This window comes from Dromiciops gliroides, chromosome 4 (genome assembly GCF_019393635.1).
Source record: "Dromiciops gliroides isolate mDroGli1 chromosome 4, mDroGli1.pri, whole genome shotgun sequence".
In the NCBI taxonomy this organism is placed as follows: domain Eukaryota; kingdom Metazoa; phylum Chordata; class Mammalia; order Microbiotheria; family Microbiotheriidae; genus Dromiciops; species Dromiciops gliroides.
Genome location: NC_057864.1, coordinates 480,594,016 through 480,621,408, shown reverse-complemented (window position 1 = coordinate 480,621,408; position 27,393 = coordinate 480,594,016). Strand labels below are relative to the sequence as shown.

The window sequence follows — 27,393 nt, the reverse complement described above, 5'->3', positions numbered from 1 at the left end:
CAGCCTCAGACACTTGACACTTACTAGCTGTGTGACCTTGGGCAAGTCACTTAACCCTCATTTTAATAAAATATTATTTTATTCTCATTGGATTTGTGTGCAAGAGGGTATAATTCTTTAAAGAGGAATTCCTAAGAACCCCCAACCCCAAAACTCCACCAATTTCCCCTGTAACACTTCCTTGTCCAAATATAGCAAAGAAAGATGATAGAGGGCATGTCTGGGAGGTTGGGAGAAAAGAGACAGAGAGACAGAGACAGACAGAGATGGATAGACAGACAGTGAGAGAGAAAGAGAGTGAGACAGAAATTGAGATTGTTTTTTTAACAAGTGCCAAGGATTTTCTAGATTGGGAGGTCAGAGCAAACAAAAGAGAATTATTGATTAAATTTCAAAACTTCCCAGACCAAAAAAACCTAAACTTTCATCTTTCTTGGCAAAGGAGTCTGTGATGAGCTGGCTATGATCTGAGAAGTGGGGTCTGGACCGCTTTTCCTTCCCATGGTATTTTTCTTCCAACTCCTGGTTTGAAAGGAAAATCAGTCCTGAAAGGGGAGGAGTAAAGAGAGGGATAGAGGAACACCTGAGTTGAGAAGCTGAGGTAATGGTGGTAAGGAGTAAGTCAAGCCATCCAAAGGTGGGGGCCAGTGAGAATGAACAACTCCCACCAGCCCACCCTATCCCTGCACCACTGCAAGGAATTTTTAAAGGGATGCTGTGGGATAACCTAGAGAGGCGGAGAGTTGTCATGACCCTATAGTCAGTGAGGAGACAACTTTTCTCTGAATCCCAGGGAGCAGGAATGAGCTCAGCCATCAGCTCCAGGCTGGACCTGGAGCACAGGTTCATTGTCGGTTACTCTTTCAAGTGCACTTTGGCTGTCAGCTGTGGAATGGTACGAATAGTACCTGGGTCAACACAGACACCTGTGAACATGCCCAACTCATTACAATGAAGACAGAAGCAAACATTGAAGGTGCCACTTTTCCTCTTACCCTCAACCACCTCTGACTACAATCTTGCTTCTCACTCTCACTTCTCCCTTGGCTCCCCATTACCCAGACGTCAGTCTGATCAATAAATGTGGGATCATAGGATTTTGAGCTAGAAGGAACCTTAGGGCTAGCTTGTTTTTCACGCAAGGGAATAGAAGCTCTTCCAGGTACAAGTAACTAGAGCCAGGTCTTCTGTCTCTAAATCCAGAGTTGTTTCTGTTCTCTCACACTAGGTAACAATCATTCCAAATATCTCACTCTCCAAATACCACAGAAGAAGGTCCAGGGAAATCAGTTTACGTGGCTGTCCTTTTGCCCCACCGCCCCCTGGCCCAGAATGGCTGGGGTACCCCAGAAGAATTTTTCACCTGCTGTGAAAGTTGGCCTCTTCCCCATGAATACTTCAATGCCCTAGAGCCCTCCATTTTCCCTATAGCACTGACAATCATTATAGCTCTGAGTTAGCACAAACTCCTCAAGAATAAGTCATGCCAATTAAACTTCTTTTCCTTTTTATGATGAGGGATTAATTGGTTAAAAAGAGGAATGTTGTAGACCAGAGAGATTAAACACCCCTCAGCAACACTTCCTCCTGACAAAGTTACATTTGGTAAATACTTGACAACGTAAATAAAAATATAATAGAATATAGATAATGTTATTATGTGGTTTTCTAAGTTAATATGCGACCTGCATATTAACTCAGGTGCTGTTTAATCCCTCCCCCTGCCCGCCCCCATCTTTTTGTGTTTGATGCCTCTGCTGTAGGCACACCTGGATTATAGCAAAGCATTAGACAAAGCCTCTCGTGAGTCTCCTTGTAGAAAGTATTGAGAGATCGACTGGCCAATCAACCAACGAGCATTTATTAAGCACTTACTGAAGCAACAGGATCTCCATCCCTAGCCTGCTGTCTCTCCTCACCTCCACCTCCTGGCTTTCTTCAAGACCCAGTTCTTATTCCACCCTTTTCTGAGTCCCCTTCCTTCACGGCTAGTGCCTTCCCTTTCAGATTACTATCCACGTTCCCTCTATCTATCTTGTTTGCACATAGCTATTCCCATGCTTCTCCCCCTATCAGAATGCGAGCTCTTTGAGGGAAGGGACTGTTTTTGCCTTGTTTTGACTCCCCAGCTTCATAAATGCTTGTTGGCTGAGGACTGATTGATTGTTAGGTAGGATGCTAAGCACTAGAGTTAGTTACAAAGAGAAAAGCAAAACAGTTGCTGCCCTCAGAGGTTTATGCATATATTCATGGAGACCAGCTGTTGGTAGAATGGTGGAGTATGTTCAGAGTAGTTTGAATGACCAGACCCAAAGACTGACAGCTCACTTTCCGGGAAGCTGCTAATAATCTACATCACTAGGTTTTATTTTTATTTCTTTTTTTTTTTGGTGGGCAATGGGGGTTAAGTGACTTGCCCAAGGTCACACAGCTACTACATGTCAAGTGTCAGAGGCCAGATTTGAACTCAGGTACTCCTGAATCCAGGGCCGGTGATTTATCCACTGCACCACCTAGCTGCCCCTTGCTAATAATCTACAAAGAACCAGACAGACCAATACTTCAGGAAGTGATGGGTCTGTCTGCTTTGGGAGCCGTTTAACTCATAGAGGGACTCATGGCCTAAACATGAGCACTCTTGATGCCTGGGGCAAGGGGAGCCAGGGCAAAGAGAGGAGAAATGTTTACAGAAAGAAAACCACCGGCTTTCAGTCTTGAGGAAGGTGAGGGCAGGGGAATTGCCTCAGATGAATGATCTTCAGGCCACCCCTAAAAGAGGGATGGACATCAGCAACAAGCCACTGTCTTGGCTTTCTAGCAGCTGAGGGATTGGAGGGAGGCTCCATGTAGAGTTTTGAAAGAAGAGAGAGATTCTGAGGAGGAGATGAGGAGAGAGAATGGATTCCAGGCATGGGGCACAGACAAGGCAAACATACAGAGATGGGAAATGGGTTGCTGTACATGAGGAATAGAAGGAAGGCCAGTCTGACCAGATTGTAGCACCTTTGGCTCCATCTTGCCTTCAGACTCCCCCCCATGGACAATACAATCCAACCAAACTGGCCTTCCCACTCTACTTCATACACAGCACTCCCATCCCCTACACCTGGAGTTCACTCCCTCCTCACCTTGGTCTCTTAGGATTCTGACTTTCCTTCAGGGCTCAGCTCAAAGTCCATCTTCTCCAGTCTTGGGTCATCCCAGTTCCTAGTGCCTTTCCCCACAAAAGCTCCTTGATACATGTGTCTATATGCTTACATGTGTATAGATGGTCTCCCTTTACAAGGTAGGGACTGTTTAACTTCTGTTTTTTGTGCCCCCTTTGCCTAGTACAGTGCCTGGCTCACAATAGGATTTTTAATAAATGCTGCATTGTTGCTGCATTGTTGATGGAGTTGTGAACTGATCCAACCATTCTAGAGAGCGATTTGGAAGTATGCCCAAAGGGCTATAAAACTGTGCATACCCTTTGACCCAGTAATACCACTATTAGATCTTTATCCCAAAGAAATCATAAAAAAGGGAAAAGGACCCACATGTACAAAAATATTTATAGCTGCTCTTTTTGTGGTGGCTAAGAATTGGAAATGGAGGGGCTGCCTATCAATTGAGGAATGGCTAAACAAGTTGTGGTAAATGAATGTAATGGAATACTATTGTGCTGTAAGAAATGATGAGCAGGAAGATTTCAGAGAAAAATTTGGAACTAGAAATCTTATTTAAAAAAAACAAATTTTGAAAACTATCTCTACATGTAACTAGAAAATAATAAAATACTCGTATGATTAAAAAAATTAAATAGATAGATAAATGAATAAATAAATAAACAAACAAACAAATAAATAAATAAATGATGAGTAGATAAATAAATGCTTGCTGCCCAGTGATTGATTGATAGATTGCTCTAATTCCAATGAGCCAGTGTAGACAACCCCACTTTGTGACCTGGACACTGATTGAGTGAATGTAAATTGCTACTACAACAGCTAGGTGGCGCCATAGTGCATAGACCGCCCAGCCTGAAGTTATGAAGATTAATCTTTGTGAGTTCAAATCCAACCTCAGCCGTAAGCTTTTAAGCTGCACCAAGACTTTTGGGACACCCTGTATATCACTAAATATAAGTACATACATAGATACATATAAGATTCATACACAGTGGATAGAAAGTAACTAGGGGAAGGCTCTAGCAGCAAGGTGGACTCTAGGGAAAATAATCCAATCAATCCATCAACAAGCATTTATGAAATGCTGAGTCTGTGCCAGGCTCTGTGCTGGGTCCCAGGAATACAAAGATAAAAGCAAGCCGGTCCCTGCCCTCAAGGAGCTTACAATTTCTCTGTTGCATAAAGTTACAATTAGAAGCTGTGGATGCTAAATTCTTCATGTAAAGAGAAGTTCCTGATGGAGCTAATTTCTCATTTGGAATATAGGGTGATTTACATATTTGTTTGAACTAAAGTTTCGGGGCAGCTAGGTGGCACAGTGGATAGAGCACTGGCCCTGGAGTAAGGAGTACCTGAGTTCAAATCCGGCCTCGGACACTTAACACTTACTAGCTGTGTGACCCTGGGCAAGTCACTTAACCCCAATTGCCTCACACACACACAAAAAAAAAAGAACTAAAGTTTCTCCAGAATAGTTCCTATGAGTAGAGACGGAGTGTTTTAAAAGTTAGAGCTAGGGGCAGCTAGGTGGCACAGTGGATAGAACACTGGCCCTGGATTCAGGAAGACCTGAGTTCAAATCTGACCTCAGACACTTGACACTGTAACGATTGGAATAACGCCACCTGCTGGATACTTACTGTAGAAGAGTTCTGCCCATGAGGCGAAGGTCTTTGAGGGCAAGACCAGGAGTCTTTTCTTCAGGAGTCAGGAAGTGACGCGGACTAGTGGGAGGAGGAAGGAAGAGACTGGCGCTCAGTCTCGCGCTCTTTCCTCTGGACTCTGGCGGAGACGGGAGCTAAAAATGTGCTCTCCCTTTAATAGATAGGAATCTAGGCCTTTTTCTCTCTCTTTACCAAATTCTTATTCTCCTTAATAAATGCTTAAAAGTCTAACTCTTGCTAAAGCTTATAATTTATTGGCGACCACTCATTAGATATTTTAGACAGTTTAGCTAGAATTTTAGCCCTTAACAGATGGCTGACCACGAAGAGGAAAGCTAACCCTCAGTCTTCTTCTGATCTGCTGGTTGGGTAAGAAATTTCCCCTCCCTCTCCCTTTAACTGCTAAGTACTGGCGCACTGGCTGTGTTTTCCTTTAAATTTTTTCGAATGGACCTTTTAAACTCCCTAATTACCCTATTTTTGATTTTAGTCTGTTTAACCAGACAAATGGGAGATAAGATCATGTTAATGCTTTGTTTTTGTGGATTTTCTATTTTTCTTTTTATTTTTGTTAAAAGAGCCAGCAACTTACTCACACAAGGAAATATCTCTCCCTCTCCCAACCATGCTTTTTCAGAGAAGCCTGAAGAGATTCCTGCAGCTTTTCCCAGTTCTAACACTAATTGTTGCTTTAATTTTGCATGCCTGGAGGCAATGACCCACCCTCTAGAAGCTTTTAATCCCCTAGCACCTAGAGGCAAAGTGGGAGAAGAGGAATCCAGGCCTGAGTTCAAAATCAAGTCTGATTCAAATTGCTCTGGTCCCTCCCCTCCTCCCCAGACCCCACCCTCTACTCCTCCCATGGCCAAGCCCATTACTTCCCCTGCCTGGGAAGTCCAGAGATCTGATGCGCATGCTCAACTTTCTGTAACTACATTTGCAGCTTCAGGCTCAGCCCTTCTCCAGCCTGGCTGTGCTTTTGAGACAATCTTAGAAAACTCTTTAAATTCCAGATATGCTCGTTTTGTTCATAATTTTGCTAACCTGCTTTTGTCTTTCATTAGTAATCTTATAAAGCATTTGTATGGTGAAAAGCCCGACAGACAATATAGAGGGGTTAAAGAAGAAAAACTTAAGCTGAATAAGAATGACAATCATCAACATAGTTCAAGACTCTGCTTCTTTTGGCATGGAAGGGTATATATTGTACAGGAATGTAGAAGTAAGCAGCAAGGTATTGATATGAGTATTGGGGATTTTAGATATCGGAATCAAAAGTGTTCTGAATTCACTCAGAGTAATTGTATCAGTTCAGAGGTTACATAGGATTTCTATGCTATTACATCTACATTTTGAAATTAATGGTAATGGGTTTATTTTCATAGAGATTTTCATGCTTTTGAGATTGTGTCTTATACTTAGTTTTTAAAACAAGGAGAATATTTGTAAAAGCTTTTTATAGTCATGTGATCAAGTTTATATTTTATAATACTCTTATTAATATTAAGTTCACATTCATTTAGTCCTAGTTTGAATTTCATTGTTTTTTATTGTTCCATGTGTATTTTCTTCTATTCGTTTATCTATCTAATTTTGAAAAATTGCAAGATGGTTTTGATTTCATAATACAATGTTAATTCTAGGAGTATTGTGCTCCCATATTCTGAGTTGTTTTTGTTTTTCTCAACTGATTATTTGATCAAACTCTTTAAAGCATTTCCCTGGCAAATTGGTTGCCATGGCAAGTGTAAATTGATTCTAGAAGTATTATTTTTGATAAGCATATTCCAAAAAAAAAAAAAAAAGAGGGGAACATTTGTAAAAGTTGTCTTTGAGATTGTGTTGTGCTTTAACTTGTATTTAAATATGTTCAGATTTTTCAAAAAAGTAATTGTATGCTAAGTAAAAAAAAAGGTATTATTTGAAATTGTTGCATAATTATATATTATATTCTGAGTCAAGATGTATTCACATTTTTTGCAATCATTTATTATCCTCAATTTTTAAATCCATATGAGACTTGGATTATGGGAACTTATCATTTAAGACATTAATTGCCTTTATTCTGAGTTATCAGATGCCAGTTGGCCAAGATGCCATCCAATCACAAGAGGAATACATGCAAGAGCAGACACTGAACTGTCACATGAGGGGAGACATGCATGAAGTCAAGGTATGGCCGAGGGAACGGCTTTTGACAAATGTTGAGGTTGGATTCTCTTGGTTTAATATTTTATTCTCTTTTTCCCCACAATATTGTACAGATGGCTGGAAGTATTCATCCCACCCATCTCACTTCTACACCTGGCTTCTATGCTCCCTCCTATATGCCTGATGCCATGGACATCTCAATCCCATGCATCTGATTAAGTCTGACTCAGTTTCTTCCAATATGTTTGGTGGCATGGACATATATTCCATCCACCTATTTTAAGCCTGGCATACTGTATGGGCAGTACATATTGCTCAAGTGTGGGAATGCTCATATCCCATCATTTCTCTTCTTTTATGGTAACCCCCATAATTATCTCAGGTGTCATGATAAATACAGTGTTGAATTTGGCCTTGACACCTGTTACCAATTATATTAGATTTTTTAATTTCTCATAATGGCATGAGGATAATTAGGCAGATGATGCAAAAAGTGATGAAACAAAGATAAAAAATTATTTTTAATAATTAATATCGCAGCAATTGTCTTCTCAATTACCCTCCATAAGGGGGGGACTATAGTAATATTATAATTTTAAAGAATGGTTCAATTTTTGTTTTATTATATGTTTCATGTGTAACAACTAAGATTCTGAATTCCCTTAGACATGTTTTTGAGAACTTTCATTGTTTGATTTGATTATTGACAAAGCTATTTTAAAGTTGTGTTAAGCTCAATTTTGTAGGAAATTTTCCTGGCTGATTACCAGCATCCACACATCAACCCCTGAAAAGACTTCCATTCCACGACTACACCTAGAGGACATCTGAGAAAAGACTTTCAGAGACTTTAAATGAACAGTTTTGATTTGTTCTTTTTGTTGGTTTTTTTCTCTTTCTGTTATAATATACACCATCTGTAACATGTACTCTCTGCAGAGGCCCTCCCTTTGCAAGACTAATGTCAAAGCGTCGGTTCATGAGGACAAAAAAAAAAAAAAAATCGCCCCTCTGAACAAAACTTTCCTCTCTTCCTTTTCTATATTGTTGTTCACATATTATTAGTTAGCAATAGTTATTATATTCTTTTTACTGTTCCGTCAAGGAAACATTTTGTTTCTTGAGGAACAACAGGGGGGACTGTAACGATTGGAATAACGCCACCTGCTGGATACTTACTGTAGAAGAGTTCTGCCCATGAGGCGAAGGTCTTTGAGGGCAAGACCAGGAGTCTTTTCTTCAGGAGTCAGGAAGTGACGCGGACTAGTGGGAGGAGGAAGGAAGAGACTGGCGCTCAGTCTCGCGCTCTTTCCTCTGGACTCTGGCGGAGACGGGAGCTAAAAATGTGCTCTCCCTTTAATAGATAGGAATCTAGGCCTTTTTCTCTCTCTTTACCAAATTCTTATTCTCCTTAATAAATGCTTAAAAGTCTAACTCTTGCTAAAGCTTATAATTTATTGGCGACCACTCATTAGATATTTTAGACAGTTTAGCTAGAATTTTAGCCCCTGGGCAAGTCACTTAACCTTCATTGCCCCACAAAACAAAAGACAAAAAACTAAAAAACAAAAACAAAAGTTAGAGCTGACTTTGGAGTCAAGAAGACCTGGGTTCAAATCCTGCCTCAGATACATACTGGCAGCAGTAAGACCCTGGACATCAGACAGTACCATCAGAGAGCTCTCTAGGCTAAAACTGGAATCATGGATGGGAATAAGCGTTTATTAATCACCTACTATGTGCCAGGCATTTCACTAAGCCCATGACAAATATTATCTCATTTGATCCTCACAACAACCCTGCAAGGTATTATCTTCATTTTATAATCAAGGAAATTGAGGCAAACAGAGGTTAAACAACTTTCCCAGGGTCACACAGCTAGAAGTGTCTGAGACTGGATTTGAACTCGGGTCTTTCTGACTCCAGACCCAGTACTTTAGGCACTGCAGCTCTCCCTAGTTGTCTAGGGGAATAGATGTTTCTCTGCATTGGTAGAAGAAGCTTCTTTATTAGGAATCCCCATAACACTTGATTCAGAGGTTAAATTTCCAAAAGTATTTTCATTCTGTATGTTTTTCCATATACTGTTTTCAGGAAGGACTTAGATGAGCATGATGGGGGCGGGGGCATGGAAGTACAATCAGCCAAAGCACACTCTAGCCAAGGTCGAAGAGCCTCAGTCCAGGACACTCTTGAGACATGTATAACCTTTTTATCTACCTGTAGCTCTCTCATCATGTCTCTCTCCTATCCACTAGTCCTCAGTGGTTCCCCACTGCCTATTAAATAAAGGACACATGGCAAAGAATTGAGCATTGAGGGACTGCCCATCAATTGGGGAATGAATGGCTGAACAACCATGAATGTAATGGAATACAATTGTGCTATAAGAATGATGAGCAGGCAGATTTCAGAACAACCTGAAAAGACTTAAGTGGACTGATGCTAAGTGAAGTGAGCAGGACCTGAAGAACACTGTACACAATAACAGCCACGTTGTGTGATGATCAACTGTGATAGACTTAGCTCTTGTCAGCAGTGCAATGACCCGAGATAATTCCAAAGGACTCATGAGGGAAAATGTTCTCCACATCCAGAAAAAGAACTGTAGATTCTGAAGGCAGATTGAAACATACTAGTTCCACTCTATTTGAGTTTTTTCATGTTTTTTTTTTCCTTTTGTTCTGTTTCTTCTTTCACAACATGACTAATGTGGAAATGTTTTACATACTTGTCCACGTGTAACCTATATCAAATTGCTTGCTGTCTTAGGGAGGGGAGAAGGAGAGAGAAAAATTTGGAACTCAAAATTTTATTTAAAATGAATGCTGGGGGCAGCTAGGTGGCACAGTGGATAGAGCACCAGCCCTGGAGTCAGGAGTACCTGAGTTCAAATCCGGCCTCAGACACTTAACACTTACTAGCTGTGTGACCCTGGGCAAGTCACTTAACCCCAATTGCCTCACTAAAAAAATAAAAACAAAAACAAAAACAAAAATGAATGCTGAAAATGTCTTTACATGTAATTGGAAAAAAATAAGATACTGTCTATAAATAAATAAATAAATAAATTTAATGTAATTTAACTTAATTAATTAAGTACACATCAGACCCTGGCATTCTGCACTTAACACCTACTTTAGTCTCTGGAATACAAGACTTGGGTTCAAATGTTGCCTCCAATGCTTACTACCTGTGGGACCTTGAGTAAGTTACTTCACAACCTTGGGCCTCAATTTCCACATCTGTAAAATGAGGGGGCTGGATCAGATGGCCTCTGAGGTCACGTCCAGCTCCAGATTCATGGTCCTGTTTACTCAGTGTTCCTGCCAGATTCCATGCTCACGATCTCTTGTTTTGGTTCTAACCTCTCCCATCCCCATGGCTTTGTCCTTGCTCTCTGTGTCTGGAATGAAATCCGCATTCCACCATGCCCCAATCACAAGTTTGTCCCTCAACTGACGTCCCTCCCTTCCTTCAAGGCTCAGCATTATATTTCCATGAAGCTTTCCTTGATTCCTGTCTGCCACACCCCCTCCCCAACCCTGACCTAATGAAAGTGACCCCTCCATCCTTGAATTTCTCCTAGCACTTTGCCTGGACCTCTCCTCCTGGTTTATCCTTCCTCCACTCTCTCCCCTTGTCCTTCTCCCTCCTCTCCATGTATATATGGATGGATGGACGTGTGTATATATACATGTATGAGTGTTGTCTGTGTATATGCACATGTGCACACACATATTCCATTGTATATGAATGCATGGGTAGGTGTATTGTTTGTACACATGCACATTTTTATTGTGCATATACACATGAGTGTGTATACACATATGTATATCTATACATGTGTGTATAGATAAACATATGTATAAATCTCCTCTAACTATTTGGAAACTCCTTGAAGGTAGGGACTGTTTCCCTTTTGTGTTTGTATTTTTAGTTCATGGCACCCAATAAGTGCTTAACAAATGCTTCTTGATTATTAGTTTTTCTGAATTATTAAAACTCTTTCCAGATTATCTGGATAAAATGTGTGAAGCCACAGGGACTATCTATGTTATCTTGCTCAAAAGGTGGTTTTTTTCCTCCTTGAGAACGTTGTTAAATGCTTCAAAGGTAATGAAACGGGTATGACTGTCCCATGGAGCCTCCTGAATCTCAGCCTTGGTCTGGCTCCCCCATTTCCTGCTGGAGACAAGGCAGGATCAGCGCCAGAGCTCTGCCCTGTGGTCTAGGGGATCAACCCTCTCTTGTTTGGAAGCTGGCTGGAGTCTCCAATTGAAACAGCTTTGGCAAGCGGAGGCATGATCCGTGGGAAGGTGCAACCTCTAATTATTATCCATCTCCCTGTCTGCTTCAGGGTTATTTGGGACTGGGGTTACATCAGGGCAAGTGGAGAAAGGGCCAACTTTTGAACTTGGGCAAGTCCCAAGACCTTTGCAGCCTCCCACCTGAGCTTGATCTGTGCCCATGCCCGGCCTCCCACATATTCATGCAGATGCACACAGACGATTTTCTCCAACACACAATGGAGCTTAATCTTGTCTCTCTGCCCTTGCCCTTGCCCTTGCCCTTGCCACTCTTCATCCTGGACCTTCTCTCAGTCCTATTCTTTCTTATACCAGTTTCAGGGGAGTCATCCCACAGTGCTTGCCAGGACAGGTTTAGGCATCAAGCTATCTACCCATTAACAAACACCCATGAAGCACCCACGATGTGTCAATCAAAGAGCACTTAAGAAATGCTTAGTATACTCCTTACACTGTGCTAGGGGCTGTAGATACAAAGACAAAGGTAAAATAGTCCCTGATATCAAGGAGTATACATTCTGATGGAGATGATGTGTTCCTATACATATTTATCCACACACACATATGTACAGAATGCACACAAAGCAATTTTGGAAAGGAGGGCGACAGCTGCTGGGAGGACCAGGAAGGGCTTCGTGTAGTAGATTGTGCTTGAGCAGATCGATCTGGGGAGGGATTGCATTCCAGGCATGCCAGAGGCCATTGTGAAGAAGGCACAGAGACAAGACATGGAGTGAAGGACAGTTTGACCAGACCAGAGAGTACAATAAGGAGAATGTAATCAGACTAAGAAGGGAAGTTGGGGCCAGGTTGCAAAAGGCTTTAAAAGCTCCAAAAAAGGCAATAGGAGTCCCCTGGAATTTATTGAGTTGGGAGCAACAAGGTCAGGAAGCCACATTGTCATGTCCTCCTGGTCCTGGGGAGTGGGAGCAGAGAAGACGCCGGGGGGGGGGGGGGGCAGGGTAGGAAGAAGGATGTCTGGAAATCTCAGAACAAAGGCCATGGCACCGAAAGCACTCTGCGAGAAAGAATCCCAGAATTTGAAAACTGACCTGGAGTCATTTAGTCTAACTGATGCCTGAAAAAAATCATCCCTTCTACAAAATATCCAACCAGTGGTTATCTACTTTGCTTGAAGACTTTCAGCATGGGAAAACCCCTCCACCTTCTGAGGCAGCCCATCAGACATTTCAATAGTTCTAATTTTCAGCAACTTTTCTTAATGTCCAATCTAAATTTGCTTCCCTGTCACCTCCACCCCTGGTTTTCCTGTTCAAAGAAGGAACTATGTGTGTGCAGATGTGAAGGACCAATCTGGCACCTTTTGGCCAAAGTCTAAAGATTTGTATTGTTGTCCATCTTTGATCATGTAACTTCCCTCTTCAAGACTCTTCAATGGTTTCCCTCTGCCTACAAAAAAAGTGCAAACTCCTCACCTTAGCATTCAATGCCCTATGTGCCTACCATAACTCCCTGTCCCCCACCCCCAACTGAGAATTTTCCTTCACATTTCACAGATACAATTGCATTCACTGTGAGTTCCCTCTTCTCTCTTCTTCCTCATGTCACATCACTCAGATGCCCTCTGACACCCTCTCCTCTTTCACCCCTGTCTCGAATAAAGAGATGGACCTTCTCCTTGGCAAAGCAAACCCTTCTTTATGCAGAGGGGATATCATTCTATTCTCCAGCAGACTGCTGACTCTACCACCCTCACTTTCTTATCTTCATTCTTTCCTCTCTGTCTACTTGCTGTTTCTCTGCTTCCTGCTAAAGCACTCATGTCCTCCCCCATCTTCAAAACACTCTCACTTGCTTTATTCATCCACCCCTGCTGGTTATCATCCTATGTGTCTTTTCCTTTTCATGGTTAAATTCCTTGAAAAGACCATCTACAATGAATGTCTCCGCTTCCTTTCCTCTCTCTTCTTATCACTCTACAGTCTGGCTTCCTACCTCATCATTCAACTAAAATACTCCCTCTAAAGTCTTTGGTGATCTCCTAAATGCCAAATCTAATGGTCTTTGCTCATTCCCCATCCTTGCTGACCTCTCTGCTGCCATTGGCATTGTCATTCATCCTCTTCTTCTTGATGTTCTCTCCTCTCTAGGTTGTTGTGACCCTGCTTTCTCCCAGTTCTCCTCCCTGTCTGTTCTCAGTTTCCTTTGCTTTGATCTCCATCCAGGTTATGCTCACTAACCAAGGGGACCCCACAGGGCTCTGTCCTGGGTCCTCTTCTCTCATCCCTCTATACTATTTCACTTGGTGATGTCATAAGTTCCCATCCATCCCATGATCATTTCTGTGCTGATGATTCTCAAATCTACTTTTCTATATCTAACTTCTCTCCTGACCTCCAGTCTCTCTCCTCCAACAGTCTATAGACATCTCAAACTGGATGAACCATAGATATCTTAAAATCAAAATGTTCAAAACTCAACAGGTTCAAAATGATCTTCCCTGGGGCAGCTAGGTGGCACAGTGGATAGAGCACTGGCCCTGGATTGAGGAGGACCTGAGTTCAAATCTGGCCTTAGACAATTAACACTTACTAGCTGTGTGACCCTTGGCAAGTCACTTAACCCCAATTGCCTTGCAAAAAACCCCAAAAAACAAAATTATCTTCCCTCTGCCCACACTAAGTCACCTAGGCTCACAGCCTGGATGTCATCCTTGACTCCTCATTCTCTCTCACCCCCTCCCCCATATCCAATCTGGTGCCAAGCCCTGCCCTTTCTTCCTTAGGAGCATCTCGCATAAACACTCCCTTCTCTCCTTGGATACTGCAGGTCCCCATCACTTCACACCTGAACTTTTACAATAGCTGCTAGTTGGTCTCCCTACCTCAAGTCTTTGCCCACTCCACTCAGCTGTCAAACTGATCTTCCTAAAGTGCAGGTCTGACCATGTCACCTCTCTACTCAAAAGACTCCCATGGCTCCCTATTGCCTCCAGTATCAAATATAACATCCGCTGGCATTCAACATCCTTCATAAGCTAATGTACCCTCCCCACCCCGACCTTTCCAATCTTCCCCACAAACTCTGCAGAAGCCAGTGACACTGACCTCCTGGCTGCTCTCTTGGGTCCAGGAGTTTTCACTGGCCATCCCCCAAGCGAGGAATGTTCTACCTCCTGGATTTCCTGACCTCCTTCAAGTCCTACCTAAAATCTCACCTTTGACAAGAAGACTTTCTCAATCTCCTCCCAATGCTAGTGCCTCCTGTCTCTTGGTCATTTCTGGTTTATCCTGTCCATATCTTGTTTGTACATAATTGTCAGCATGTCTTTCCCATTAGACTTTCAGCTCCTTGAACAGGGACTGGTTTTTGCCTTTCTTTGTATTCCTAATGCTTAGCACAATACCTATCACATAGTAGGTGCTTTATAAATTCCCATTTTACAAACTAGGAAACAAGATTCAGAGATATCAAATGACTTGTCCAGGGTCACTCAGTTGGTAAACATCTAAGGCAGGATTTTAATTCAGGTCTTTCTGACACCAGATCCAGGACTCTGTCTACTGTGTCACCATTCTGGTTGTGTCTAAGAATGTATGTCCCATTCTTTACCAATAGTCCAACACTTCTCCACCAAGAGAGAGTGAGTATGCTTCACCATCCATCTTTTAGAGTAAGGATGGGTCATTTCATTCATTGGTCAGTTCTTAAATTGTTCCAAGTAATTTTCAACTGCAGTGTTGTGTATAGTTCCCTTGGTTCTGCCCGTTTCCCTGCACATCAGCTCATACAAGCCTTCTCCTTTCATCATTTCTTCCATCATAGGAATATTCCCTGACATCCACGTCCCATAATTTTTGATGCTCATTTATCAAGTGCCAGGCATTGTGCTGGACTTTGCAGATACAAATATAAAATGAGCTTATGATTTCTAGGGCAAGACAAAAGGTGTTCACATTTAAATGTATTTAAAATACATGTAAAGTCAGTGCAAGGTAATTGAGGAGATGTGGGGTCACCATAGAGTGATGGAGCTGGGAGGGCACCATGGATACCACTTGATCCAATGCCTTCATCTTCCCAAGGAGGAAACTGACACCCAAATCGAGGAAGTGACTTACTCAAGGTCAGACAGGGAATGAATAACAGGTTTAGAATCAGGAAGCAGGTCCCCTGAGTCTTTGACAAAATTTGTCTTGGAGCCTAAGGCCTTGGTTACCTTCACAAAGTCTGTGTAGCCCCTCAACAGAAAGTGTATTGAGAGTTCAGTGCAGCCCTGACACTCTCCAGTAAACACGCATTTATTAAGCACCTACTATGTGCCAGATGAGAGGTGGCATGATAGATGTTGATGTCAAAGCCAAGACCACCTGGATTCAAGTCCTGCTTCAGATACATACTGAATGACCTTGGACAAATCTCTTCACCTCTAGACCAGGGGTGTCAAACTCAAATAGAAATGAGGGCCACTAAACTGTACATGAGGATCCCTCCCTGATGGTTGCATATTGACTTAGAAAACCATACATTAGCATTATCTATGTTGTATTTTATTTTTACTTATTTTGTTAAATATTTCCTAATTCCATTTTAATCATGTTTCTTTTGTGTGGGACAATGAGGGTTAAGTGACTTGCCCAGGGTCACACAGCTAGTAAGTGTCAAGTGTCTGAGGTCAGATCTGAACTCAGGTCCTCCTGAATCCAGAGCCCATACTTTATCCACTGTACTACCTAGCTTCCCCCTTTAATCATGTTTCAACTGCATTCCGGAGTGTCGTAGGCTGCAAAGAAAAGATGAGATCCCTGGGGCAGAGGTGATTTCCTTCCCTCGATCCCCACCCCAGTTCCCTAAACAGTGAAATCCCAGGTCCAGGTTCTAGCCCTACCTTGATAAGCCAAGCACTGTGCTAGGTGCTGGAGATGCAAAGACAAGAAGGCAACGGTTCGGGGGCAACTAGGTGGCGCAGTGGATAGAGCACCGGCCCTGGATTCAGGAGGACCTGAATTCAAATCCCACCTCAGACATTTAACACTTACTAGCTGTGTGACCCTGGGCAAGTCACTTAATCCCAATTGCCTCACCAAAAAAAAAAAAAAAAAAAAAAGAAGGCAACAGTTCCTTCCCTCAAGAAGCTTGCATTCTATTGGTGAAGCATTTACAATCCTTTTCTTACTTTGGTCATTAGAAGTCAGTGACTCAGTTAAATAGCAGATGTAATGCTGGTAGTGGGCTTCCAAGCCTGCTAGGCCTTCCAGCCCTGATTCCCCCGTCAGACTGTATACTCCTGGCCTGAGCACTGGCCCCTCCATAATCACAGGGCACCCCAGGCAAGCCGAGCTACAGCCTCCAGTGAGGTGTAGGTGGTCTCCTTGTTCGTCTCCTCTGTGGGAGGGGGCACCGCTGTGCACTCCCCTTCCCCGAAGACAAGGCCCCCTTGCCTCATTTCTCCACTTGGAAGGCTGCTTAAATCATCTCAATTTGCAAAGTAATCAACTCAGACTTTCCAGGGGACACCCCCCACACACAGGTGACTTGCATGACATCTGGCATGCTGGTAAAGGTATTATTAGTCCCTCGCTTTAGTGACTAGTTAGATTTAAATTTACTCACCAGAAAAAAAAGAACAAGAAAGATGAGAACAGGAAGCAGCAGCCCACCTCCGCAAAGAGCTAGAACCTGACTTAGATTATTCAGGTACTTTCCAGACCAAGCTGAATTTCAGTTCACCTTTTGATATCCACAAAATGAAAGTACATGACCTCTATTTCCCTGCATCACACCCCTGACCTTACTCTTCCCATTCCTACAAAGGCACACGGAAGAAGTCCACAATTGAATCCCACAAACTCATCAACAACCCTAACTGAAGGGAGATTATCTCAGTGGATCCTCACGACAAATTTAGAAGGTAGGCACTATTCCTGTTCCCATTTTACAGATGAGGGAACTAAGGCTAAAAATAGTTGTGACCTGGCCAACAGTCCAACAGTCTATATACTAGCTGCATTTATTAAGTACCTACTGTTGTGCAAGGTCTAGAGATGTCAAAACAAAACCACCCCTGCCCTCAAAGAGCTTATGTGACACCAGAGTACTGTTAGATGAACAAAAGTGAAAATTGTTTGAATTTCTATTATCAAAGGAAAGTTTTTAGCTCTCCAGTATCTTGATATGAGAAAAAGAAACAGCTCTGGTGGAGGTATGTTAAAATACAATCATGGGGCAGCTAGGTGGCACAGTGGATAGAGCACTGGCCCTGGAGTCAGGAGTACCTGAGTTCAAATCCGGCCTCAGACACTTAACACTTACTAGCTGTGTGACCCTGGGCAAGTCACTTAACCCCAATTGCCTCACTAAAAAAAAAAAAAATACAATCACGCAGGAAGGGCAGGAAGATACGTTGGATTTAGAGTCCAAAAACCAGAGTTCTTCCCATTCTGCCATACTGGAAGCCAACCAGCACTCCTGGGTGGCACCAGCATGGCAGCAGTCATTGGGAATGGGTGCCAAGAGCAATTCACTTGATCCAATCCCTTCTCATTACCTACACATTCTATTTTAGTTAAGCACCTTTGCTTTGATTTGTTATGCCTCATCTAACTCAGTCTGGCATAAAGAGATGATACATTGGTGGGGACACAAGCCAAAGAGTGATCTGGAGCAAGTCTCACCAGATCAAATCTAGTCTGTGTAGGCTTCTGGGCCAAGGTTTCTCCAATCCTCAGCCCTTATTGGATCAACTGTGATGGACTTGGCTCTTCCCAGCAATGCAATGATCCAATACAGTACAGTGCCAAAAGACTTATGGCGGAAAATGCTCTCCACATCCAGAAAAAGAACTGTGGCATCTGAATGCAGACCAAAGCATACTATATTACTTTTGTTGTTGCTTTTTTGTTATCATTCTTGTTTATTCTTTCTTGCATTTTTTCTTTCCTTTTGTCCTGATTAATGTAAGAATATGTTTAACATGATCGTCATGTATAACCTATATCAAATTGCTTACTGGCTTCAGGAGTGAGGAGGGAAGGGAGGGTGGGAGAAAAATTTGGAACTCAAAAAATATCTCTACATGTAATTGAGAAAAATTTAAACAAATATATTTTTTAAAAACGAACTTTGATCAGTTGATTTTAATACATGGACTCCAGCAGGTGGCAGCAGATGACTTGGTTGACATGACATCTGTGGTGCCATTTCTTTAACTGACTTCCCTACTCAAGCCCTCTGTGCCAGAGCTCCCTTACAAGAGGCTGGCTAGGCAAAGGCTGCTTGATGACTTTGGGGTACGTTGTAACACGAATTCCATTTTCAGATATGGACTAGACTGTGTCCATTAAGGTTCCTGCCCATTCTGAGATTCCCTCCCCATTCATCCTTAGCAGCCTAGTCTCACTCTGATCTCTAACAGGTCTTAATTGGAATGTGCCTTTTAACCCACCCTGAACTGTTCTCTTCGAATTCTGCCTTCTGGGAAATGGTACCTAATTCCGGGACTCACAAGCAGCAGAGAGTCCACCATCTGCTCAGCAAGTCTATCTATAGCCAAGGGCTTCTTTCTACAGCTGGAATAACTCTTGGCCATGAAAACCAGCATTCAGTTGCCTTTTTAACTTCTTTGCCTTGGTCCTACCATTGTGGCTCCTGCCTCCGCTGTCCCCACGGAAAAAGTAAAGCAAGAGAGGCAAGTTGAGTTAAGCCATCTCGACCCCTCAGCTTAGTGCACTATGTCTTTCTTTTTAACTTTATTTTTCTAGCCCCAAGGATGTAGCTTCCCACCAACCTCACCCCAAGGAAAAGAGAAGTATCTCCCTTTCTTTTTTTTGTTTTGTTTTGTTTTTTTTAAGTGAGGCAATTGGGGTTAAGTGACTTGCCCAGGGTCACACAGCTAGTAAGTGTTATGTGTCTGAGGCCGGATTTGAACTCAGGCACTCCTGACTCCAGGGCCAGTGCTCTATCCACTGTGCCACCTAGCTGCCCCAGTATCTCCCTTTCTTTTTTTTTTTTTTGTTTGTTTTTGGTTTTTTTTGTGGGGCAATGGGAGTTAAGTGACTTGCCCAGGGTCACACAGCTAGTAAGTGTCAAGTGTCTGAGGCCAGATTTGAACTAAGGTACTCCTGAATCCAGGGCCGGTGCTTTATCCACTGTGCCACCTAGCTGCCCCCTAGTATCTCCCTTTCTTACAAGTATTTCTGGTGTTTACTTGATGTTTGAAATTACCAGCTGCCTCTTCTATTAGATCGCACAACTTTTCTCTGTTCAAGGGATATCTTTTTTTTTTTTTTGCATGGAACATCAATTTTCTAAATAGCACTTAAACAGAAATTTTCACTTAATTCAATTCTTCAGGGATCTGTGACTTCATTAGTGGTTCATTTATTCTTTTTCTGGTGCGGGTAGAGGATTGTAAAACACAGGGCTATTGAAGCTGGATTGTGAGATCAAAGATCCAGAATTAGAGGGAACTCTAGAGGTTGAGTCCCCTCATTTTACAGATGGGGAAACTGAGACCCAGGGAGGTGAAGTGAATTTCCTAAGGTCCTAGGATCTTAGATATACTTAGGTGTATTGAGTCCAACCCACTCATTTTACAGATGGGGAAACTGAGACCCAGAGAAGGAAGTGACCTGCCGCAAGTCACAGAGGTAGTAAATGGAAGAGTCAGAATGAGAACTCAAATCCAGTGATTCTAAGTAGGGCGCTTTTCCACTGCAATTCACTGCTTTGCACCCAACATATGTTTCATATGTAAAAGTAGGAGAAGATCCTCAAAAGGACAACCTGTCCCTAATGAAGAGTAGGGTGATTGTGGAGGTACCACTCTGAGGACGCTGGTAAACATTTAACAAGTGGCTCCCTGAAAAATAAAAATACTCATGACACGTTTTATGGTTTCTCCCTAAGGGAAGCTCAAATGTAATGCAGTCAGAATTGCTGCCTTCCTGGGCTCCCAATCTTTAGCACCTATAATTAGATAAACCCGACTGCTTCTATTAGGGAAATGTTCCTTCCCCCAGTCCCACAGTCAAAGTCTCAAGGAAAAAGGGGAAGGAACCCTCTCACCAACATTCACTCCAGCTAGGCACTTTGGGCAAGTCAGCATACCTGAGGCCCAGCTTCTTTAATGACTTAGATGGATCATGTGGGTGCCTACTTATTTACAGGTTGTCCCCACCATTAGAATGTAAGCTCCCTGAAGGCAGGGCCTTTCTTTGTATTCCTTATCAAGGCAATTAATAAATGGCTGTGTGAGTGATTATGAAAAGAGGAGATTAAATGAGGTGGTCCCTTTAGCTTCAGATCCAGGATGTCATAAATATAAGTGTTCTGGGGCAGCTAGGTTACGCAGTAGATAAAGCATTGACCTTGGATTCAGGAGGACCTGTGTTCAAATCCGGCCTCACATACTTGACACATACTAGCTGTGTGACCCTGGGCAAGTCACTTAACCCTCATTATCCCTTGGAAAAAATTATATATATATACATGTGTGTGTGTCTGTTCATCTCCCTGAGTCTTAGTTTCCTCATTTGTAAAGTGGGGTTGGACTAGAGGGTCCCTGAGGACCCCTCTAGTTCTATAGCTATGAGCTTATGGGGCAGCTCCCATGGCCATAATGCATGTTGCCAGCAATAGTACATTGCATCCAAAAAATGCATTGAACCCTGTGTGCAGAATATGTAGTCACAAGACCTGAGTTCAAGTCCTGCCCTTGTCATTCACTGCCTGTATGACCTTGGGTAAATCCTTTCGCCACCCTCAGCTTCAGCTGCAGCATCTGCAGAATGAGGGATGCCACTTGGAGTAGAGGGACTGTGAGGCCCCTTCCAGGTCCAGCCTATGGTCCTATTCTCTTCCTTGCTTTGTTTAAGGCAGATTTTTTTCCATTCAAACATCTCACCAGAAACGCCTAGGTTGCCAACTCTGACCCACAGATGCCTCTGTGGTAAAATGTTTTAACAGTCGGTTAGATAATGGAGAGATGCCAGGTTTTTTTGGGGACCACCCTTTTGGGGAGGAGACCAACAGCATGAGCTACACACACCAGTCCGCCTGCGACGCACGCCAGATTGCCTGCTGAGCACTCGACTTCCGGGGTGCGAGCTTAAAAGGCAAGGAGAGAACGGAAGTGGGGCCTTTTTTCCTGCTCCACTGGTCTCCTGGCTGCGCTGCACAGACAGACGCGGACTGGAGTTTGACTCGGCCCGGCTCTCGGTTAACAGCACGCGCTTGACTCGGTCTCTCTCCCCAAAGGTGGCCTTCCGCTTTTGGTGAGTTTTATACGGAATATAGACTAAACCTAGACTTAAGACGATTTGTATTGTATTTCTACTTTCCTATCCTTCTAATCAACATCACCTTGTGACTATCATAAAAATAAAAGTTCTATCTAGAAAACCAGAAGCTTCTTCCATTTACTAATCTGGGAGATAAATTAAGGGAAAGGTTAAGTAGGGTAGATTTATGATCTAATATCCAATTTTAATCTCACACCTCAGAAAAAAAAAGCAAACAAAACAAAACAAAAACAAACAAACAAAAAAAAAGTGGGAAGGAGGAGGAGGAGGAAGAAGAAAGATGAAGAGGAGAGAGGAAGAGGATTCCCCTGGCTCTTTATTTTTTGTGGGGCAATGAGGGTTAAGTGGCTTGCCCAAGGTCACACAGCTAGTAAGTGTCATGTGTCTGAGTCCGGATTTGAACTCAGGTGCTCCTGAATCCAAGGCTGGTGCTTTATCCACTGCGCCACCTAGTTGCCCCCTCCCCTGGCTCTTACTACAGTTTACACTTGGTGTCCCAAAGCAGTAAAACAGACCTCTTCTTAAAAGTTCCCTCCTAGCGTGACAATTGATGGGACCCCCAACTCTATTTGTAAGCTGCAGAGTACACTGGTCCAGGTGAAAACCAGGGGGTTGAGAAGTAAAGACTGGTCCACATAAGCAGGGGTAACAAATGTAGATTACCATCCTTCTACGCCTTAGGAAGTGGGTCTGCATGAGCTGCTCTGGGTGAAAAACATCCAGTTTTTAGTAGCTGACCTTCTCACAATGGTCCTGCACCTTAGCTCGGGCACAGCAGGACTGGTATCTAAAATCTTTCCAGAAGAGATGGTCCATTGGTATGGCCTTCATGAACACGCGGTCATTCAGTCACTGTAGATGACTAAAAACAATTAGAACGGTCAGTGATGGAGGAACTGTGGGAAGAGAGGGAAGAAGCACAAAGACTCTCTGGGTGGAGCTGAGATTTGGTCCTGTCACTCTGGAGACCAACCTGAAATTATGCAACCAAAGTGAGCAATCCCAAAACTGAACTTTTAAATACACACACAATCTGTGTGTGTGTGTGTGTGTATACATATATATACACACAAACATGTTTAAATACACTCATATGTGTCACATACACACATATGTTTATGTATACACACAAATACATGTACACACATTTGTTTATATATGTGTGTATGTATATAAATGCACACTCTTTTATGGGGAAATGTTTTTTTCCATTTTAAAATGTTTATTTCTAACTCAAATATAAAAAGACCAAAAAAAAGAGATAGTATTTCCGAGTACACTGCACAACACAAAAAGAGGATTCAATATAAAACCAGAATTTCCATTTCACACGGTTTCCTTTTTTTAAAAAACTATGGAATAAATATTATAACTCATTTTCAAAGCTATCCTGCTTTTTGGTGCTTCTTTCGAAGATTTCTTTTGTTCTCTGCTGTACATTTTTTTTCCTCCCACCCCACCCCACCTTGGAGAAGGCTACCATTAGACACAAAAATGTATATGTGTATGTGTATGTGTATGTATGTATGCATGCATGCATGCATATGTAAAACCATATTACACATGTTTTCATTTGTCATTTCTTTCTCTGGGGGTGGATAGCATCTTCCTTCATAGGTCCTTCATAGTTGATTTGAGTATTTAATACCCGAAATGACTTAGTTATTCAAAGTTGTTCTTAGAACAATATTGTTGTTACTGTGAACAATGTTTTATTGGTTCTGCTCATTTCACTCTTCATAATTTCATGCAAATCTTTCCATGCTTTTCTAAAACCAACCTGCTCATCATTTTTTATTGACAGAGTAGTGATCCATCAAAATCATGTGCTACAACTTCTTCAGCCATTCCCCAACTGATGGGCATCCGCTCAATTTCCAGTTCTTTGCCACCACAAAGAGACCTGATATAAATATTTTGGAATATATAAGTTCTTTTCCTTTTTCTCTAATCTTCTTGGGAAACAGACCTAATAGTGGTATTGCTGGGTCAAAGGTTATACATAGTTTTATAACTCTTTGGGTATAATTCCAGATTGCTCTCCAAAATGGTTGAATCAGTTCACAGTTCCACCAACAGTGAATTAGTGTCTCAATTTGTCTACTTCCTCTCCAACATATTGCTTTACCCTTCTGTCATTTTAGCCATTCTGATGGGTGTAAGATGATATCTCAAAGTTGTTTTAATTTTCATTTCTCTAAATAATGGTGATTTAGAGCATTTTTATATGACTATATAGAGTTTTGATTTCTTCATTGAAAAACTGCCTATTCGTATTTGACCATTTATCAATTGGGGAAAGATTCATATTCTTATAAATTTGACAAAGTCCTTTATGTATTTGATTTTTTGGTTTTTTTTTGTTTTGGTTTAGTTTTTTTTAGGCAATGGGGGTTAAGTGACTTGCCCACGGTCACACAGCTAGTAAATGTCAAGTGTCTGAGGCCGGATTTGAACTCAGGTACTCCTGAATCCAGGGCCGGTGCTTTAACCACTGCGCCATCTAGCTGCCCCCTATCCTTTATGTATTTGAGATATGAGACCTTTATCTGAGAGACTGTCTACAAAAATTTTCTTCCAGTTTTTTGTTTCCTTCTATTTTTAGCTACTTTATCCACCCAACAGAAGCAAAGTTTATTCCTACTTTGAATGCCGTGAAAAGAAGACTGAAAACTCCGAAGTAAGGAAGGTGAAATATGAGGAAACTGTATTTTACGGGTTGCAGTACATTCTTAGTAAGTACTTAAAAGGCAAAGTAGTGACCAAAGAAAAAATCCAGGAAGCCAAAGAGGTCTACAAAGAGCATTTTCAAGATGATGTCTTTAATGAAAGGGATGGAGTTATATTCTTGAGAAATATGATGGCCAATCTTCCCATAGAAGTAAAAGCAGTTCCTGAGGGTTCTGTCATTCCCAAAGGAAATGTTCTCTTCACCGTGGAAAACACAGATCCAGAATGCTACTGGCTTACAAATTGGATTGAGACTATCCTTGTTCAGTCCTGGTATCCTATCACAGTGGCTACAAATTCCAGAGAGCAGAAGAAAATTTTGGCAAAATATTTGATGGAAACGTCTCTTCAAAAGAGACGGATGGTATAGGAGCATCTGCTCATTTGGTTAACTTCAAGGGGACTGATACAGTAGCAGGAATTGCTTTAATTAACAAATATTATGGAACTAAAGACCCTGTGCCTGGATATTCTGTTCCAGCTGCAGAACACAGTACCATAACGGCCTGGGGCAAAGATCATGAAAAGGATGCTTTTGAACATATAGTAACACAGTTTTCATCAGTGCTTGTGTCTGTGGTCAGTGATAGCTATGACATTTATAATGCATGTGAGAAAATCTGGGGTGAAGATTTAAGACATTTAATTGTATCAAGAAGTGCAGAAGCACCACTGATAATTAGACCAGATTCTGGAAATCCTCGACACTGTATTAAAGGTTTTGGACATTCTAGGTAAGAAGTTTCCAATTACTGAAAATGCAAAAGGCTATAAATTGTTGCCTCCTTATCTTAGAGTTATTCAGGGAGATAGAGTTGATATCAACACCTTACAAGAGATTGTTGAAGGCATGAAGGAAAAAAAATGGAGTATTGAAAATATTTCCTTTGGTTCTGGTGGAGCTTTGTTACAGAAGTTAATAAGAGATCTTTTGAATTGTTCCTTCAAATGCAGTTATGTGGTTACCAATGGCCTTGGAATTAATGTCTTTAAGGACCCAGTTGCTGATCCAAACAAAAGGTCAAAAAAAGGCCGGCTATCTCTGCATAGGACACCTACTGGAAATTTTCTTACCCTTGAGGAAGGAAAAGGAGATCTTGAAGAATGTGGTCATGATCTTCTCCATACTGTCTTCAAGAATGGAAAGGTGACAAAAAGCTATTCATTTGATGAAGTACGGAAAAATGCCCAGTTGAATAGTGAACTGGAAACGGCACCTCATTAAGCTTTGTTCTCTGACTGTGTGAGCCTGCGTGTGTGAGTGTGTGATGCATAGATAATACTGTACAGATCTGTGTGGGGGGTTTATGTGTTTTATGATACATTGCAGCCAAATTATTTGTTGGTTTATGGACATACTGCCCTATTTTATTTTATTTTCTGCCAGTCTTTAGAAGATCTCAAATTAGGAAATGGCACTTAAGTGTGTAAAAGATTTAATGCTGAAGTAAGCTTTTTAGGGTCCTTTCAATCTGGTATTGATCTTTTCACAAATAACAGAGAACTGAAAAACTTTTTTATATATAACAATATCACATAAAACAGATTTACATAAAATTATCATGATTGCTTTATGTTTATATTTAACTTGTATTTTTGTACAAACAATATTGTGTAAGATATATTTAAAGTTTCAGTGATTTAACCATCTTTCCAACTTTTCATGATTTTTATGAGCACAGACTTTCAAGAAAATACTTGAAGATAAATTTCATTGACTTTTGTCCATTAATCAGCAAATAAAACATGGCCTTAACAAAGTTGTTTGTGTTATTGTACCATTTGAAAATTAAATCAGGATTGTACCCTTTAGAATTACTGACCTCACTGCCCCATGTAGAATTTATGAACCATTCTACATTAAAGAAAATTATTGTTGTTACTGGAATGTTTAGGCACTATACGCACAGTCCATACCTTCTTAATGGTGTAAGGTATACAAGTGAAATGCCAAATTTGAAAGGAGACAGTGTTGCAATTTGTATGTCAGCTATTGCCTATGGATCTAATATGCACCTCAAGATTTTAAAGAGATAATGTTTTTAAGAAAATTCCTCTTCCACTGTAGAATATATACATATATGTAAAATATTGACAGATGTGGAAGTGGTATATTTTAAAGTAATTACACTTCTGGATTTATTTTTCATATTCTATAGATAACATGATTTCAGAGTGAGATACTGGACTGGGTAGTGCACTATTTTGTTCTCATTTTTACTTTTATATTTCTCATTAGGATTTTTCTTCCTTTTGTCAAAATGAATGTTCAATTGTACACATCCATTTTATCAACTTTTAAAAGAAATAAACAGCACCTCAATAAAATATCATACAAGCATACTCTTATCTGAAAGCAGATCACCCTGTGGAAACATAAGATAACAGTAGCTATGGACAGAACGAAATCTTAACTAAAAGTAAAAGTTAACCCGGTTAAGAAGTACTTTGGGCTTGATTCAAATTAAGTTCACCCTCAACATGTACTAGACTGAATGGCTGCTAAACAATGAGATGACCAGTGGATCTAAGAAGTTAGAGTCTTTTCACATTGTTCTTCTATGTTGGACTAGTCTCCTGTTTAAAGGAATGTGCCTTGAATTTTAGGGGAGAGGGGAAGGCTAATGTTTATATTGGAATTTTCATTCATTTTGGAAGAACTACCAGGCTTAGGTTTTATTTAATTTCAATTTTTATCTCATTAGAAAGCTGACATTTGGGAGACTAGTTTAGAAAAGCTTTAACAAGATACTATAATTATGAAATTTCTAATATTGAAAAGCCATAACTTGTCTTGTCAAAGAGCCATGTAACAAAATGTTATATCACTAGGACAGATTGTTAATTAGGTAGTGGATTCTAAAATTAATTGACTTTTGAGGGTGATGGAAAGAAATAGTTTTCTTTTTTCAAATGATCCAAACACTAGCTTCTGCACTGCTTTAGATAGTAATACTTTAATGAGAACTGTAAGCATTTCTCACTTCCAGGGAAAGCCTTACTCCTGCAACTTTAGGCCAGAAAAGTCTTTAAACTGAACTAATAAAGGTATCTAAGTTCAGTAGTACAGAGAAAAGCTTGAGTCTCTCTCCACAAAAATGTGCTAGAG

At 41.3% G+C, this 27,393-nt stretch overlaps 1 protein-coding gene across 1 annotated transcript; it reads left to right on the top strand.

Moving 5' to 3' along the window:
* Positions 1 to 802: 802 nt before the first annotated feature.
* On the top strand, positions 803 to 25,543 carry LOC122755310 (nicotinamide phosphoribosyltransferase-like). The gene is given in 7 exon segments (XM_044003620.1): positions 803 to 895; positions 22,236 to 22,337; positions 24,160 to 24,382; positions 24,385 to 24,419; positions 24,421 to 24,625; positions 24,628 to 24,985; positions 24,987 to 25,543. Coding segments are annotated over 7 exon segments (1,539 nt in total). The 3' UTR covers positions 25,510 to 25,543.
* The last annotated feature ends 1,850 nt before the right edge of the window (positions 25,544 to 27,393 follow it).